The sequence below is a fragment of the Ochlerotatus camptorhynchus genome, unplaced genomic scaffold, assembly GCF_037179485.1.
Source record: "Ochlerotatus camptorhynchus isolate MF236.1 unplaced genomic scaffold, CSIRO-AGI_Acam_v1.1 ptg000130l, whole genome shotgun sequence".
NCBI lineage: Eukaryota > Metazoa > Arthropoda > Insecta > Diptera > Culicidae > Ochlerotatus > Ochlerotatus camptorhynchus.
The window spans coordinates 3672488-3692301 of NW_027040620.1; the positions used below are offsets into that span (position 1 = coordinate 3672488).

Consider the following 19814-nt stretch of genomic DNA (forward strand, 5'->3'; position numbering starts at 1 on the left):
ATTGTCCTGGACTTCACAAAAATGCTCGCAATATATCTCATCAAAAGATCAACATAAATTTGTTCCCAAACGGTCGACTACCATCAACCTTGTGACATTTACTTTTTTCGTCGTTTCAATGGAGAAAGGCTTGCAAAAGATGCGATTTATACGGATCTGTTGGCTGCTTTCGATTGAATGGATCACGAAATCGCCCTGGCCAAGTTTGACAGATTAGAAATTGACGGTAGCCTTCACTCTTGGCGGCGCTCGTAGCTGACTGGACCATTACTTTTCCTGCTATACACGAACGATGTTAACAACGTCCTGCCACACGACGACAAATATGACATCAAGCTATATTATGTTATCAACAAACCAAGTGACGCTTTCTTTATCAAGAACAACTAGAGGCCTTCGCAGCTTGGTGCAAGACGAATCGTATGGTCTTAAATGCTTCTAAATGCTCTGTTATTTCCTTTGGGCGTAAATGACCACGGGCCCTTCTCGAGTAGTACCTCCCTAAAACGTGAGAGCACTGTAAAAGATCTTGGAGTACTTCTTGTCGTCGTTTCAAAAGCTTCATAACAATTGGGATTGATTTTCCGATTCGACATTTCAAGGATCTGTATTACTTGAAGGCATTATATTGTGCATTAGCGGATTTCATGCAAAAAGATGCACTGCAATGTGAGAAGATAGCGGTGCCGGTGGTGTAGTGGAAGGCGTGATTACCTCTTACCCCAGCAGGCCTGGGTTCAATCCCAGTCGGCGCCACCAGGGTGTTCTGAGGCATAACATCTCTGATCACGTCTTCCTTCGAAAGGGAAGTAAAGCCGTTGGTCCCCGGTTCATGAGCTGATGGGTCGATAGGTAGGGACCAGGTGGGAGTTGCCTCCCTAGCGTCGGTAGCATTAGTGCTTAGCAGGGAAAACAAGATCGACGGAAAACAAATCAAGGAACAAAATGCGAGAAGATAGATTTAGATGCGTGAAATGAAAAAAACATATTTGCCTCATGTTTTTCCAGGTTTTCCAGCTTTTTCCAGGAGAACAATATCAAATATGGGAATAGTAAAGATTGAATTCTCTCAGTTTACTGGTAATTTTCCTTGACTGTGTAAAAATTTCGTACATTTTCCTCATTTTTCGGCAGATTTTTTAGGTTTTACCTGTAAAACATGGGGCTAATTTACTCATCGTTCCTGCACTTTTTGCGATTATGAGTAAACTAAACTCAAATTTGGGTTGATCTCATTGGCCGTGCATATGATTTTAGCAGATACAGTGGAAATTCGCTGGTTGGGCTACCAGCTCGACCCAACTAACGAATTAGACGAACTAATATTTCTAAATATATTTAAGAGTTATGTTTGTTTGTCTGTGGTTATAGCATAGCATGGATGCTGCAGGTGTTGAGTAGGATGTTTCATTTTAAGAAAAGTATTTGTAAACTTATAGGCCACCTTCCAGTTTGATTCATAACCCCAAAAGAAAAAAATGAGCAGTTCCACGCCAAATGACGAATCGGAAAAAAAATCGACCTTCTCCGATTTGTATAAAACTTTGGATAATTGTGTGTTTTCAACGAAAACGTCACTATTGGTCGAAACGACGTCTGAGAGATGAGATGTAGAGAAAATACAGTCTTTCTTTCACATGGCATTTTTTGTTTGTGTTAAATCCTCAAATATCTCAACAAGATCGGCTACGGCTACGGCTCTTTGTGAGACAACTGGCTCTGATCATCGCTAACGTGCAATCTGAAAATGTACACTTGAAGGTCGGGGCTGGTCTTTTTCACGATGCGTGCACAGAGTGACATGAAGAAGAAAAGTGATATTTAGTTATTGTGTGGTTGGATTCGCTGGAGGAGGAATTGTTTAAAAATGACTAGAGAAAATTAAGCATCGGGAATGCGCTCCCGGATATATTGATTTGGTGAGTACGTTCCAGTTGAAGATTGTTCGCTCTAAATAACCCTTTTTTGAATACATTTCATTAATCAAACATTATTATATGTTGGGTTTGGGGGGGGGGGGGGGGGGGTGGAGGTCAGCCTAATGGTTTCAAAGGATTTATAGACTGGACAAGGGTTCGTGGATTTGCCAGTCCCTTGTCACGTGTTGACAGACGTACATCTTGTCGTTTATCTTCCAAAGGTCTTCAATGAAGTTGATTCACCCTGCTGCAACAAACCATCAGGCAGAACTTTACAACCAGTGAAGTATCAGCAGTCATAGGTAATCCTTGCACTGATGGTGGGTTCTATTCACATCACATCACATCACATCACAAATCTCAAATATCTCAACAAGTACTGTGGATTTACCATGTTTAACCCAGGTCCAAACTTGACGCACGTTTGTACTATTTCCGCACTCAGACAATTATTTCACTAAATAGCTCCCAATAATGCACCAATAATGTTTTATTAGTACTCAACCTTTAAATTCGCCACAAAAAAAAACTGTTTGTGGATATTCTTTTTTGACCAATATATGAGCGAAAGATAGATTGCATCTGGCAAATGCGTCAAAATTCGTCTGCCTTAACAAAGAAGCTAAGAGATTGATAATTTTTTTTATGGGTTCTCGTGTTAAAAATAATAACATCGTCTCTAAATGGGCGAACAAAAGCTTCATATTTTTTTTCTTTATTAAGGAGACTTTCAGGCCTGCACAGTAAAAAATAAATTTTAATGTTACATCCCACTTCAATCATGTCGAAAATCTCATGTATTTTTATGGCCACAAAAATAAACAATTGCAATAAAAGCAGCGTAATGTCAGTTTATATTATATGTATTAATGATAATTTTGTCCTTTTTTAAAAGTGATATTACACCATATTTTTGACACGAACGTCCACTTTGATGTGATATCAAAATTATTTTTTTGCTGTGTGGGCTGGTTCGTCTCCGGATATTCATATTAATTGCTTTTGCAAGGTTAAATTAGATATGATATTTGCGTCAAATTAGGTTCATAAGGCTCCTAATTATTTTCCATCCAAAATATAGATTCCAAAAGGAAGAAAAATCATCAGAAAATCAATTAGCAACCGGATTAGCTGTACGGGAACCATTGTTTATCATGTTCCAGTTCCTGTTTTATTTCTTTGGACTTGGCAACTTAAATAAACTTTAAAAGTACCCAAGAATTATTCGAAAACTACTTGTAACTTATGAACGCCTGAAGATAGCAATATGCTGTCTTCTGCAAAAAAATGTAGGCTGTAACTAGTTCTAAAAGTATTTTGTACACTGCTTTTTGAAGAATTGTAAAACAAAAAGTTAGAATAATAAAACTGATTTTTTTTTAGAGGCACCAATGTTCAAATAAAGAGCTACACGGAGAAACGAAATTTAACGAAGTAGGGTTAACTACCCCATTTTCGGCCTATTAAGCACAACCCGCATTTAGTATTTCTTAATCTAGCTCAGTTTAGCACCAAACGGAATGTTATTATTACTGATGGCATCCAAATTTATTTAACTTTTCGTACGTACCGTAAGATTTGATAAAGAGAAACCAATCGTTGAGATATTGTCAAAAGATTCTAAACTCGGCCTAACGCATTGAAACGCCATTGAAACGCCAATGAATTCACTTCGGCCTATCGGATGAAGATAAAAAATCATTCGGTCGGAGCTTTTTTTTTTGTTTTTTGGAATTATGGGTGCAAACTTTCATATCACGTGTTCTCATTGACTTCGTTCGGTAGCTTATTAACTAAAGTATCGTACCAAACGCATAATTGACTTGTTAACTCTGAAATCATGGATTTATTTGAAGTTTTCTGCTCGATAGGCCCAAAATGGGCGATTAGGCCGAAGTAGTTCTCTACCCTACTTAACAATGAGTATTCTTCAAACACTACTGTGTTGGATACAATTCTGTTCTCATCGTTAATTACTTTTAACTTATTTAATCTTGAAGTACAACCAAAACAGTTACTTTTTTGTTAATTCCCAACAAACAATTCAGAGTCACAAATAAGCGTACAATGCTGAATAAAACGAATTATTGGATTATGTGCTGAAAAAAACCTCATTGAGATTAATAGATGCACCTTTATTCCGCTGTTTGATCTAATTTAATTAATATACTTATTAAAACCTATACAAACGATGACTGTCTTCCTGATTCAACACCAGAAGTTTGATCTTATAACATACTTAATAAGTGTAATTTGCACATACATTGACGCTTTAATTTGACTGTTTTCAATTGATTTAATAACATGCTTTATTATACGTCCAATAATTGTTTTCTAGCTCCATTATTAGATTCCATTGCATTGCTTAACAATATTGCTGAATATTGGTGAATACAGTCAGCAGAATAGCTCTTATACCACTATGCGTCCGTGTTTTAATTGCATGCTTTGTAAATGCTTTACAAACGACGTATTAATTCATTATTCCACAACACTGTTTGAGGCTAACAACAAAACGAAATTGGCGGTTACCGTTTCCGCTTTCCAAGTAGAAGTTCGCGAGTTCAATCCCAACCTCATCCCTTTTCATTTATTTCCTACGCCCAATTGATTTAAATCTTAATCATAGATCGTATCACTCACGACAACCAATTCATCGATCTATCGAAAATAATAGCCCAGCATTCTTTCCATCGAAATTAGAGAGGTGGGGTAACATTGATCTCATGTAAAACAACTATGAAAGAATTAATTATTCCCACATCTCCTTGAAATAGCTAGAGTTACGGCTGGAAGTGCTGATAGGTATTCAGATTCAAGCTTTATTGATTATTTAGTTGCCCATATCAAGCTGAACATTGCATTAGGTCCTAAGTAACATTGAGAGATTCTCTTCGTCGACTTTCTCTTTGTATCCCCACGGCCATGTAAAAACATGCCCAGGTATTTTCAGCACGCAGGTTGATAAAAGAAGCTTATATCTAGCATCTAATATGACAATTACAACAAGAAACGGGTGTGTGCTTAAGTTATTAACGAAAGAGAAAGTCGACGAAGAGAATAGATCAACGCTACTTAGAACCTAATGCAATGTTCAGCTTGATATGATGTATTCTAGGATAGCTCAGATGGCAAGGCAAGCGGCTGGTGATCGGATTGCAACGACATGTGTGTATGTATGTTTGCAATAAATTTTCTAGTATCTGTGTGGTGGGTGCGTGCTTAGACAGAAATAATGACACAACAATCACTAACGATAACAAGCCTGCTTTGTCCCGTTGATTACCGCGTTGTTAAATAATCGTGTAATAAATGTATAATAGTGTCTAATTAAACATTATTTCACATGAGAATCCAAGCGTATATAAAGGGTGTCCACGATGAAATTGCCACACACAAAATTGATTCGCAAAATTCGAGTTTTCATCCGATTGCCATCAAATTTTCAGGGATTGAGAAATAACTATTAAACTTCATTTTACCATTTTACTCGTATTTTATTTACAGTCCATACGCAAATGCCCGCACCTTGGCCTTAACCCCGGCCATAAGATTCTGCACAACTTGTGAATCAACCGTTTTTTGCATGTAAACCCATACTTTCTTCAGTTCCTCGACTGTCTTCACTACCTTAGGTCGTTTAAGAAGGTGCTGCTTCATAATCGCCCAGTACTTCTCGATGGGGCGGAGCTCCGGAGTGTTGGGAGGGTTGAACATTTTCGGCACGAAATTGACCTTATTGTCCGCATACCACTTCAGCACGTCCTTGGAGTAGTGGCATGAGGCCAAATCCGGCCAGAAGATTGTTGTGGGCCTTCAGGAGAGGAAGCAGCCGCTTCTGGAGGCACTCTTTTATGTACACCTGTCCGTTCATCGTGTCCTGGGTCACGAAAGGTGCACTCCGCTTCCCGCACGTGCAGATGGCTTGCCAAACCAGGAATTTCTTCGCAAATTTGGACATCTTCTGAGTGCGGACATGCTCCGGAACGCTGAACTTATCCTTGGCCGTGAAAAACAGGTTGCCGGGGATCTGTTTGAAGTCGGCCTTCACATATGTTTCGTCGTCCATGATGCAGCATTCAACTTTCGTCAGCATGTTGAGGTACAACTTCCTGGCACGGGTTTTGGCGGACTTGTTCTGCTTCTCGTCGCGATTAGGGGCCTTTTGTACCTTGAACGTTCGAAGCCCAGCCTTAGTTTTGGCCTTCTGGACAAAACTTCGGCTTAGGTGCAGCTTCTTAGTCACATCCCTAACGGAGGCGTTCGGATTTCGGTTGAAGGCCCCAACTACGCGGTTGTGATTTTTGGTGTTGTACGGAATACTTTTTCCTTCACTTCTGGGCTTCCGATCGGTGGTCAACCGTTCCTCGAACCGCTTAATCACTCGCGACACCGTGGAATTCGCGATTCCCAACGTTTTAGCGATGGAACGATGCGAGAGATCCTTGTTCTCGTGATGAATGCGCAAGATTTTATCACGCACGAGCTGTTCTTTCGACTCCATTTCCGCGAGTTTTGATCACAGGACTTTAAAACTTGCAGGATGTAAATAATGCACTATGAACTAAATCCACCCAAATTTTCATTAAATTCTACCCAACGGTTAAAAAGTTAGAGCAATTTCATAGTGTGGCAATTTCATCGTGGACACCCTTTATACACCTTTATACTATCGTTGTTTAAGGAAGCAATGATGTCCAATAAACGCTGAATAATCAAACATTTGCTCGAATAATCTCTGTTACAACTCTTCTGAGTTGAATAAAAGCTTCTCGACATATCTTACTCAACACCACCAAATATTTCGATGTTGTGTTGTGTAATGAATTCTTCAGATTTGTGTGAACAAACAACGGTTAAAAAGTTAGAGCAATTTCATAGTGTGGCAATTTCATCGTGGACACCCTTTATACACCTTTATACTATCGTTGTTTAAGGAAGCAATGATGTCCAATAAACGCTGAATAATCAAACATTTGCTCGAATAATCTCTGTTACAACTCTTCTGAGTTGAATAAAAGCTTCTCGACATATCTTACTCAACACCACCAAATATTTCGATGTTGTGTTGTGTAATGAATTCTTCAGATTTGTGTGAACAAAGCCTGAACAGAAGTTATTATTAAAAATAGTACCAGTATTATTAAGCATGCAGTTGAATAAAATCGTCAAGAAGTCGTTTCTTCAATAGGCAATTGTTTGTTAGGGTTGTACTCAAAACACTAGTCTTGTGAAAGTTCTTATTTTTTATGGCTTTCTATATCGATTTTGAGTTGTTTTGTTTTCCATGTGTTGTATCGTACCATCGGCGCCACAATCAAATCTACCATATTTGAATGTAGAAAGTGGCAACAAAAAATGCCCCCCGGTGCAATAGTTACGATGCGATCCACAACGGGACTGCCATCACTGTTCGTTGTTTTGCTTCCGATGTTTTTGTTTACATTATGTAGAGTAATTATTGTGAATCAAATTATGTGTTCGTGTTTGGAATTTAAGAAAAGCACCTTATGTATTTAGCTACTTTCAGTTTCTCCTCCGAGTAAGGCAGGATGCCTTTTGGAGCTAACAAAAGCAGTTAACAGTGTCGGAAAAGAGTTCTCGTGCAGTCTACCGATGTTTTCCAATTTAATCCTCGTATATCTAGAACAACATGTGAAAAGGGCATATAAGCTCATTGTAAACAAACCTTCTTATCCCTAATAAAAAATAACCATAAACGAACGATAACCCAAATCATTGAACTATTCCATAAATGGTTTGGATGATACCCAGAACACGTCGTTAAGCAAATTAACCATACAATTTTTATTAGGGATGCCCTTTTCTCGCAACCCATATGACACCAACGCAAACCTTTAACATCGCCGGGTAGGGGACACTTTCCCCTTCCCAATAATATTGCTGGTTTGCGTGGGCGACCTTCGGTTGGCGAGAAAAGGGCCTACAAAGGTTTGTTTAGAAAAAGCTTGTATGCCCTTTTCACATGTGGCTCTTGATGTAACAAAAAATCATCACATCGTAGGGCCGCATTTTTGCCAAAACACAATGTTTTGCAAGTATACAAAATCAAAATTTAATGTTGTTTTGGCACTTCATTTTTGATAAAAATCGCAGCATGCGTCATGTTGCCATGAAACCGCAAAATTTACTTTATTTCTTTCTAGATCTCAGTGCAGACCAGAAATGCCTATTCTTATGCCGCGGATACACTTGGATGGCATCTACTTTCATATTATGTCATAAAACTACGGACTATGATCATGAAAAATGTGAAAATAACAACAAGTCAGAATGTCCTATCAAACATAATAATCGCATATTCCCATCCTGAAGTTCAATCATCCATAAGTTCAAGTTAAAGTTCTGCTCTTCGAATTGCCATATTTTTCGCTTTTATAACAAAACATGCAAGCTTCATTGCAACTGATTTTCACTTGAATAAATTATCAATTGATTTTCTATGATTTTTCAAATATTTACATGGGAATTGCACTTCGTAACTTCAACTCCCATTTTCTCAATGCCTACTGTTTCCATATAGGATTATAGGCAGTATAATCCCTCATCAGTCCCATATGGACAGACATTGAGAAAATAATAGTTGTAGTGACGAATTGCACTTCCCATGTAAATATTTGAAAAATCATACTAAATTATTTGATACTTTTCATGTTTTTTTTTTGTCCTTGATTTGTTTTCCGTCGATGTTGTTTTCCGTGCTGAGCACCAATGCTACTAACGCCAGGGACCCTACCTATCGCCCATCAACTCATGAAACGAGGACCAACGGCTTTACTTTCCTGCTGAAGGAAGGCGTGATCAGAGATGTTATGCATCAGAACATCCCGGCGTCGTGAACTCTGTTTTTGCATAGTTCAAGCTAATTTTCCCTAAGTGGTCGCCTATGATTCAGATTCTAAAATCCTTGTACATTCATTTTCATTCAAGGTCGCTAGGTTTGGGTGTAGAGATTTATGCTCGTGCCTCTCTGTGTTAGAGGCATTAAAAGATTATCAACTGCGTCGGGTTCGTTTCATTATGCAAATAGTAGATGCGTCAACTAAAGGTATGCAAATATAACTAGCCGTCCATGAAGGTGAAATCGACAAGCTGATGCTGCAGATGGGATTTCAATAACGAACGGACTTTATATCTGGTGCTAATGGAGGGAAATCATTCTCCACGAAAAAGAATTAGGCTAACTACCTCCTAAGTAAATTGAAACTACTGGACCCGTTGGTATTAGTATGCTCTTTTCCTCTTCAATTATTGTATATAAAAACTTAAGCCTCGATTGAACGAAATGCCTTCGTATATGTAACGATAACCAGAAACACCATTTATTTTGTTAACAGAATTTTCGTTGGAAAGTCTTTTGCCTCTGTAGATCAACCTTCTTACTAGTTGGGTATATTTGTGAAACAAATATTATGCAGCTTACTCATAAACTCAAGCATGTTCGTAGCCATGCGCTTTTCACACTTATAACGTAAACAAATGTTTTATACAATCACGTAAAGAACTGTATGAATCGGAACCTCAAGATCAAACTCATAATGTCTATTTTCTAATATTTGTATTTGTCATTGCACAATCGTAAATACAAATTGTTCAAATGCACCAGCAGCTAGATGTAATAATTCTGAGCACCCTTCGTTAAATACCTAATTGCAGTTGTTGTAAAGCAAGTGGTAGAAGGAACGTGCTAATATCATTTTTTGCCCACTGGTACAACGGCCGTTGCTGGCCTCGAAATAGTAAAATCAAAAAATAAACCGGGCGGCGCAGCTCTACTAATGAATGAACCATATTTTACGTTTGACGGTTGGCGATGTAGGTAAGTACTTGCGACATTGTTCGATCGTCAAAGCTTCCGAACAAATCAAAGACAGTTAAAACGAACAACAATTATTTTTTTCATATTTTCGTCTTGTGCAACACATGCATGCAGCAGGCAGGGTTGCCAAAACTTTAGATCAATCTGTATTTCTACAGATTTTTCAGTGTTTTTTTTTACCAGATACTTGACAGATTACAGATATTTAGGTAATGCACATATTACCGTAAAGCACGTAAATACAGACACTTTTTAAAGTTGATTATCAATGCCTACCATGCTCGAAATAGCACGTGCATTTTAAAACTGACCACATATTTATCGTGTTGCAAAGTGGACGTCATAATTAATCAAAAATTGAATGTCATGATTATGGAACCGTTTGGTATGCATTACGGTATAAATATTTTGTTTAAAATTGTGATTTGAAGCATTTAGGGCCCATTAATTAATTATGTCACGCTGAATCGAGCTGTACAAACATATTTTGTGCTATTTTCGTCATAAAATTTGATAAAAGAAGTTCTTATCTAGTGTTCAGAACGCCAAATGCAACAGTGTAGCTGAGTTATTAACGAAAGAAAAAGTCGATGAAGAGATTCGATCAAATCAGATAGGACCTTTTGAAATTTTCATCTAGAATCAAAAAAAAGATGAATTATTTTTCCCTACACTCAAAAAATTCGTCACATAACTTTCACTGGAAAAAAAAACACGTAACCTTCAGATATTATAAATTATCTGAAAAGTACATGACGTTAATAAAATTCATAACAATTCATATTAAAAGCAATGTGATAAGCATTGAAACTTATATGAAATATGTATAAATTTCAAATGAATTTCATGTAAGATAATTTCACTTAGATTTTACATGAATTTATAGTGTGAAAATTTCTGAGTGGTGATTACACAAACAAAACCTAACACGGCGTCCGAACGGTGCATTGCTGACGACCAATTGCTAAAATTGCAAATTCCATTGGATTTGTTGAATTTTCTGCCAAGAGCATCCCAGTTGCATTACAATGGATTGAAAATAAGTTTTTTTGTGTGTAAAAATAACTTGTAAAATAACGTGTAAATAAATATAAGAAACCATCTACATTAAGCTGAAAAATAAAATAAATATACAAATATCTATCCAGTTATTTTTATTATTTCGAAAACTCATTTTAGAACGCCTAGCCACGCCAGTTTGGATGCTATGAAAAAATTTACTAAAATTTAAGTTAAAGTGTAGTAAAATTCACTTAGAAAGTACTATAAAATCTATGTTGGTTTCTAGTGAATTGGGAAAAAATCTTTTCACATGAAAATAAAGTGAAATTTACTTCAAAAGCCTATACTACCTATTACAGTTTTATGTGGATTGAAATTAAAACTTTAGAACCAATCTACATATGAAAAACGTAAAATTTACGTGAAAAACTAGATGGAAAAAATCTATATATGTTTTCATGTAACATTGAAAAAAATTCTGAGTGTATGTCAATCACATTTTTTTTTCAGCTCAAAAGAAGCTGACAACATTTTTTGAGTAAAAACACAGATTTCAATTTGGCAACCCTGGCAGCAGGTCAGGCATTACTCTCGACAAGTCGTGACCACCACGGCTCAGAGTGTCCACTAATCCGAGAAGCAGCGCGTGCACATGCAACATTACATGCAGGCAGGTTATTTTGGGGGGTGCCTATACCACATCGGTTCAGCTTTCGCCCACAACGACAACGACTTCCTTACCTTCAATCAAGCTGAGTTCGGCGAAAATCGTGAAACAGCACACCAGCACAGCTTTTGCCAATAACATCATTTACGGACTAGTCGCTGGGGACACCGGGACGTACTGCAATGACTGCTACTCGCGCTACTCTCCCTCTCTGTCTTTAGTCACTTCGATCGACTTCAATAGTAGATTGAACGACGTGCCTCTCATTTATGAAACGTGAGGCAGCTTCACTTTCATCCCTTACTTGGGTGCAGCTATTCGCTCAAGGATAGGAAAAATGTCAGTGATTTGGTCTATGCAATTTTTCCTTTTCTTAAACAAAAATGCTTCACCAGCCTTTCGGTAAGCGAACAAAACGGAACGAAAGATTGATTCAATCGCTTGCACGAGTAAATAAAAGCTCCAGCTCAAAATGTAAACAACTGACTTTTTTTCTTCTCAATGGTGGAGGAAGGCAGAGACGAGTATCTGCTTTCACATGTTGCTTTCACTTCAAGTATTATTACATCGACAAAAAAAAAACACTTTTTGATGCTTCTGCTCCTTTGTTTTAGGTATCGTTTGCAACAGAAATTAAGCTTTTCTGTCACCCTAATATAAACTAGTTATAGTTTCACTATACCTTAGTCACTATTTTCACTTGAAAAAAAAAAAAATCACCAAAATGTAAATAACTGGTATTGCTCAATGAACCACAGATACTGTAGATAAGCTACCACACACTTGAATATTTATTTCACGCAATGTCAACGACAGAGCTTTGCAATAGTGCATACAGTTAAATGCACAGCACACTAGTATCATTTATAAATTATGTAATTTGTCACGCACATAGTTTTGTGTCACCGTTTTATTCAACAATACTTCTTGTTTTCGAACAAACACAACATCGATCGCGATGCAGCCCCCAGGTTTTGAAAACACAAACTAGAAACTAATCTTTGAGAGCAGGAGAGCTCATTCACTTCCGAACCGTCTAAGCAACCGATGAAGACTAACTGATCGCGCGGACCGAATCGGCGCCTACTGAGAAAAGGAGCCCAGCTCAGCTATTCGTGTATCGGAGATTGCGTTTAAGTCGCGCGCGGCATGCCATGCTATTTTATCGCTTGCTCCATCTCACCTCGTCAACGCAGCTGACGAGCCAACAGAGACCCTCTTCGGTTGAGTAAAAAGCAGCGGATCCACAACGGTCTGACACACATACCCACAATCTTTTGCTCTTTCACTCTCCCCACGCCACGGACTGATCCGTCCGGATCCATCCAAGATGACCAAGGTAGGTTGAAGCCCTACAGTAAAAGTATGGACGTCGTAAGTTGTTCCAATCGAACCGTCAAAATGCACCGCTTTGCTCGATTGGAACAGCTTTTTTCAGTTTTGTGGTGACAGTCGTCCACACTTTAACTAGAGTGCTTTAAGGTAGGTATCTCCCGAGTTTCTTCACCAATAAAAAGAAATTTTTCAGGTGTCTACCCACGTTGGATACTCTTGAAGCCACGACGAACAAACGTGAGAGGAAACTTCAAAAAGCTCCATCAGCATTTGAAGTAGGTATGCGCGCTCTAGAATCTCGGGCCGAAAGTTTATGAAGCATGTGGAACAGTGCAACCCACAGATTAAAAAGAGTAAAACGTGCTTGGCGGCGCTCTTTTTGCCGTTAAAAAGAGTCGAGAGCGGGAGAGAAAATAAACAAAGAGATTCAAAAATGCATCGTATGGGTACTTGCGCGCTGCACGTAAGATCATTGCACCGATTGCACCACGTGAGTAACGTTAACCCTTCGGGCACCGGTGGCGCACTGGCAAGCTTTTTTTTTTTAAACTTTATTACATTTGAAATAGATGGTGTCGTGCATGACTTGAAGATCACTTTTTTTTAACTTTTTGGCTTTAATCGAAGACAACATTTCATTGATATGTTGCCTCCGCTTTAAACATAACTTGACACATATAAATTGATATTAATACGGAAAACAGTATTACAGCTCATACACTTAAACTGTAATGCAAATACTGTAAAAATGCTGTGGTCAATTCACTGAGTCATCAAATGTTTCATTCGCTGATTTAAATCGCAAGTGTTCGGTTTTTACGCTTTCAATTGGGTTTTCCCTTGGTAGAGCAACTTGTTCGGCTGTCTTTCAGTTTATCCCTCGTTCGTTCTACACTCAAAATAATCGACACGTTATTGTTACCTGAAAAACCACTTGGAGTCTATCTTTTCACTTTTATCTTAAATTTACGTGACACAAGTAGAGTCTACGTGATACCCCATATGTATCAACGGAAAGACCCTTTATATTCCCTAGGTTTTTTAATAGAACGTACGTGATTTGTATTGAAATGCGAGTTAAATGCCTTTGTATCATATGTGTCCCATATCCTTCTCGAGTCCAGTTTCGCGCGAATTATTTTCTTCTTCTGTGTGAATATTTTCCACAATAATGATACAATGGTCAAGGAATACTGTAGGATCTTCTTATTTTTCTTCATTTGAAATCAAGAAAAATATTTAATTTAAACCGGCATAAAAATCATTGAAAACTACCATGAATTCCATCAAAAAAATCAAATAACTTCTACGGGATAATCCCGTGACCATCTTGCTCACTGAAATGAGTGCTTTCATATGAGAATAACATAACACTTAGGTGAAAAGTACGATGGAAAAAATCTATGTATGTTTTCACGTAGCATTGACGTGAAAATTATTTTGAGTGTACTGCTTTCAGTTTTGAGTCTGCGTGCAGAGCCACTTGGTAATTTATACTCGTTCAGCAATCCATGTGCCATCCGAGGAAGACTATTTTGTTTCTGTGGAGTTCGCGCGAGTGAATTAATTGATTAAATTTTTAAATTTTTTTATTGTACATATTGATTTTATTTGGCTATTTAGCTTGGTCTACAAGTTACAAGTTAAAGTATTTCCACAGACAAACAGACATAACACATTGAATATTTCTCCTGTAAAACATCGTCGCTAAAACATTACCGCCATCTGTTGAGTACACTGTGGTGGGTAGTACGCTGAACAGATGGCGGTAGTGTGTAAACGTCAAACGCAAGGGAAATGACTATGCGCGCCACAGGCGGCGGTACTACCAACTACTATACTTTTAAATTGACCGTTAAATGCTTGTTCGATGAACAACTTGCGAGTGTTATGTCTGTTTGTCTGTGGTATTTCTACGGATTTTTGAAATTTTTACTAACCCCCCGCTCATCACTTTCTAATTTGTTATTAAAAAAATTACGGTTATTGGAAAATGGTCATTCGATTTAGCAATATTTAATACAGTGGAAACAAATTTACCTATCTACGGATCGTACTCCATGAAAAGTTACCAACACGGTTGTAAATGTTGAGAAAAAAAAATTAACGATTGCCAAATTTTCCTATTGAAGAATCAAAGTGACGATTGACTCACAGATGGCGAATGAGTGGACATTTTAATGATGTTTTGATATCTGTCCAATTGCATGACATTTTTGTATTACATCATCATTTTTGTAATCGCGGATATTAAAACTAGGTGTCGCATGAATCCAAAGTTCAAAATGCTTGTTTTTGAAAACCGTGGACCCCCGTTAATTTGAACGATACTTCGTGCATTTTAACGGGGTTCATTTTTAATTTGAACTTTTATTTGCTGTTTTGTTTTGAATCTGCATTCCGTTTCGCATCGTTCCATTTCGTGTTTCTCCATTCCATGTGCTAAATGACGTTTGAGCAATTTTTAGTATGCACGGCGTGCAGATTAGTTAGCCCCGTAACGTGGGTAGATCACCTTTTCGTGGTACGTTACGGGATGTAAGATCCACCACCGATTCCTAGTCCTGACTACTTCAAACTAGGGGAACAATATTTTTCACTAATACAAGGAACACATCTTAGTCCTTGTTACTTTTTATGCCTTGTTGATAGTGACAAGACTCGGCTTTGCCCACCGAGGATGATCTTGAAACAAGGAAAAAATGAGTTAGTTAGTCTTTATCTATGTGATTCCTAATCTTCTATTCGTTGATCTCTAGTTTGAAGCGGTTAAGACTAGGGTTCTGATGCATGGTCATTATCGGTATCATTCCTTAATTTTGTTGCTAAGAAAACCAATTTTGACTGACAGAGGGGCGCGCCTTTGGAGGGTGTTTCAACATTCCGAAGGGTATAAAGAGCGGGACCTTTCAATTAGAGTCGGATCCTTGCGATAAATGCAAGAATGACAACTGTAAAAAAATCGAATACTTCATCATTTCTCAATAGTGATGGAGTAATACACAGCAAAAAAAAAGTAATATCGATCAACGTAATTCAAGCTGATGTATGAAATAATGATGAAATAGCAAAAAGCAGATACAATATTACATCAATGGATGTAATTTTGTTCGCAAAATCGATGTACATCGTACAATGTGATATTACACAACCGATGGATTGACCTGGTTGCAGCAGTTTCGATGTAATATTCAACAACTTTTTTTGCTGTGTACCAACAATCAATATGAAACTAACGATTTTAAATTGGCTCACTAATTGACTAGCCTATTGGTCCCAAGCAAACGATTAACGTACCCCATTCTAGTCGAAATTCTAGTACTACACAATGTTTGTTTTGATTCGCTATGAAAGTTTGACAGATAAAATGAGGGGTTATTGGTTTTTCCTGTGTTTTGAGGGGTGAATCGATTAGCTTGGGACCGAAGAGAGTACCAGAGCTGAGCCAAAAAGTTGAGCACGATATTTCGGGACCTTCTAGTCTTAGAGTTACCTCTATGGTAATACCGTAGAGGTATCTCTAAGACCAGATGGTCCCGAAGAAACGTGCTCAACTTTTTGGCTCAGCTCTGGTACTATCTTCGGTCCCAAGCTAATCTATACACCCCTCGTAACATACAAAAATCCACAAACCCCTCATTTTATCTGTCAAACTTTCATAGCGAATCGAAACAAATATAGTGTAGTACTAGAATTTCGTCTAGAATGGGATGCATTAATAGATTTGCTTGGGACCAATAGGCTAGTCAAGTAGTGAGCTAATTAAAAATCGTTAGATTAATAGGACATGCACTAAACTAAGGACACGGGATGTACTACAATAGATCTAATTACTGCTCGCAGTGGTGTTAGGTCCCGAAAAGAGGAAAAAAAGCGGGGTTCTTCTTCTTCTTTCCTTTCTTTAACGTCGATCTCTGTTCCGCTATCTAGTGCCAATCACCGACGGACATCGATCGCCATCCATTGACGGCAATCGAATGTACAGGAAGGCAGCTTCCACACCTGCGTAGGATATCTCACCTATTCATCAACACACGTGGGCCGGGACCATCGGTTTTACTTCCCTTCAGAAGGAAGACGTGACCAGAGATTTTTATGCCTGAGAAAAATCCCACCGACCTCGGCTGGGATTGAACCCAGACCCATTGGGGTGAGAAAGCAGTCACGCTTACCACTACACCACCGGCGCCAGCAGATTAGCGGGGTTCAACCTAAAAAGTGTTCAGATTGAAAAGGATCAGATTACCGAGGGTCCGCGGTACATAGATGCGCTTCGATGTTGTTTTCGACATCGCTAAAATAAATGTGAGGGATGGGTAAGTTTTTTCTCATACGCAAAACAAATCTCAACAAACGATCTATTGAAGGAACGGCTTTTTGATTTTATTCAATTGCATGCTGTACTATTTTCCATAATGACTTCTGTTCAGGCGTAGTTAACACAAATTCGGAGATGCTTTCATTCGACTATACATGAGTTGTAGCAAAGCATATTCGATCAAATTTTTGATTCTTCTCCTCCTCGCATTTGCTTATTGCTTATGGCATATTAGTTTATTGCGTGCTTTTAACTTAGTGTTCTAGATGCACTTCCACAGTTATTATTTGAGAGCTTTCGATTTTCGTATAATAATAATTGTGTGGCAAGTACAATCATACTCTATGCCCAGAGAAGTCAAGAAATTTTTAGATTGGCCCGGGATTCGAACCCAGCCGCCTGCAGCATGGTCTTGCTTTGTAGCTGTGCCTTTACCAACTTTATTCCTGACACCTTGAAAGTTTTGGTTTGAAATCGCAAGGATAAATCAGACTACTGTGTTACCTGACTTATAACGAATATACCACAGACAAACAGACATAACATTCGCAAGTTGTTCATCGAACAAGCATTTAACGGCCAATTTAAAAGTGTCGTAGTTGGAAGTACCTCCACCTTTGGCGTGCATAGTCAGTTCCCTTGCGTTTGACGTTTACACACTACTGCTATCTGTTCAGCGTACTACCCACGACAGTGTACTCAACAGATGGCGGTAATTTTTTAGTTTTATAGTTAGAAATATTCAATGTGTTATGTCTGTTTGTCTATATTCACAGAAGAGTACCCCGAATACAACGTATGACATATGAGTCTAAGGTTTCACTGCATTTGCAATGTAAAATTAGACGAACTATACGTTGCATTCGGGGTTCTCGTATGCAACATATATTCGGTATAAGTCAGGTAACACAGTAGTGGCAACCAATGAGGAATGCAATGTCTAAACAAGAAAATGACATAGAAAAATACTACCACCGTCGGACGTGTGTGAAGAAAAATTCTCCCATAAATGTAGATGTGGTTACTATCCCATTGGAACTGATCGGACCTGATTCTACATGTATCTGATCGAATGTAGATGATGCTCAAATTCATAGTATTCGTTCGCCAGCCGATTGATGATGACGCGGGAAGTGGCATGTGTGCGATTTTTTTTTATTGTTTTCATAGGATAATAAAAGTCCTGTGAATTAGAGTTGTATACTGCCCATAATCGCCTATCAGTCCCATGTGGATAGGAAATCAAGCAAAGATGGGACTGATATGCGATTATGGGTTGTATATTGCCCTCAAAGGCAGACCAGAAACCTAGCCTTTCGTGATGTGAAAAGCAACGGTCTATCATCGGCCGGAAAGAGTTGGAACCGGTGGGGGACACTGTTGGAGACCGAATATGGAGGATGATGAATTTGACTTCTGTAGTTTGTTTTGTGTGAATTACAGCATTTTTTTGATTAAGGGTACTAATAGGGTTTGATTAACTGCCGCTTTTTGTCGAGCCCACGCTATTACCTACATTTCGGAATTAAATCTATAAGTGAAGCGAGAAGTGAACTGTTGGTTTGAGTTCCTCTGATATATTAAATTAGAGGATGTTCCTGAATATACAATCAAACAGCATGTAATGTTGTGAAAAACTTCAATGACAATTGTCGTTCAGTGATCCCATTTTATTTACAACAATCCAATGCCTACGAGATTGTGTCGAAGGTGTGCCGAATATAATTTCGGCACAATATGCTGAGTGGCTTACCCCTTGGGAACAGGGGTTTTTAGTGATTGCTTTTTTGTTGATACTGACGAAGAGCACGCACACACACGCACAGTGAATTTAAAATTTAATACCTACATATATGTCGCTGAGTGGGGTTCGAACCGTTTACCTTCCCGATTACCAGCCGTTTGTTCTGCCATCTGAGCTAACCTAGAATACAACATGTGGACAGCACAATGATCAATAAAAACTTGTCGATCACTGAATAATTAAAGGTTGAACACGAAAAAATCCGATCAAATTAAAAACGTTGCCATTTTTTGAGTATTTTTTTCAGAGTTTTTAGAATTATAGTAGTCATTGGTTGTCAGGTTAATTTCATTTGTTTAAATCAGTTTTCGATCAAATTTATGGGCGGGAATTGAATACCTCGGCTGACCGGAAGAGTGCCCCGGAAGAATGTAAAATAAAAAAGTCATAATTCCCCAACAAGTTCCTTGTCTGGCAAGCAATCTGCAGTTGTGGGCTGAAAAGCGAAACTTTCGGGACCATGAACCAGTAAATTTACCAGGAAGAGTGCAAAAAATTTCAAAAAAATTCTTAAATTATCAAAATATTAAATTTGATGAGTTATTATGCTGAACGACAGAGTGGTTTTATTACTATTAATATATCAATGTCATTTTTCGTAGAAATTTATTTCTATATTTACTTTAATCAGTGATCAATTTGCCTCCGATTTACGGTATTGTCGGGCAAGTTGGACACCGGAAAACCCCACACACGACATTTGATATTACGATATTACTCTCGTTCTGTACGTTAAACATACGTCGAACATAGAGCTCATATATCGCATCATTGTGCGAATACAGCGCACTATGTCCGACACTACACACTTATTCTAGCTCGGTAAAATCTCCAACAGCCGATTACCTCGACATTTACTTTTGCTGATATCTCTACAAAATATCTGTTTGTTAGCTGAGTCTCGGCAATTGTTTTACTGAATCTCAGCA

At 38.2% G+C, this 19814-nt stretch overlaps 1 protein-coding gene across 1 annotated transcript in view; it reads right to left on the bottom strand.

Annotated features, from left to right (window-relative positions):
* Positions 1 to 11591, bottom strand: part of LOC135700239 (uncharacterized) — an 84237-nt gene extending 72646 nt beyond the window's left edge. The window contains exon 1 of the mRNA XM_065220683.1: positions 11503 to 11591. Within this exon, the coding sequence (XP_065076755.1) occupies positions 11503 to 11572 (70 nt within the window). The 5' untranslated portion in view covers positions 11573 to 11591. The remainder of the gene's footprint in view (positions 1 to 11502) is intronic.
* Positions 11592 to 19814: the final 8223 nt, after the last annotated feature.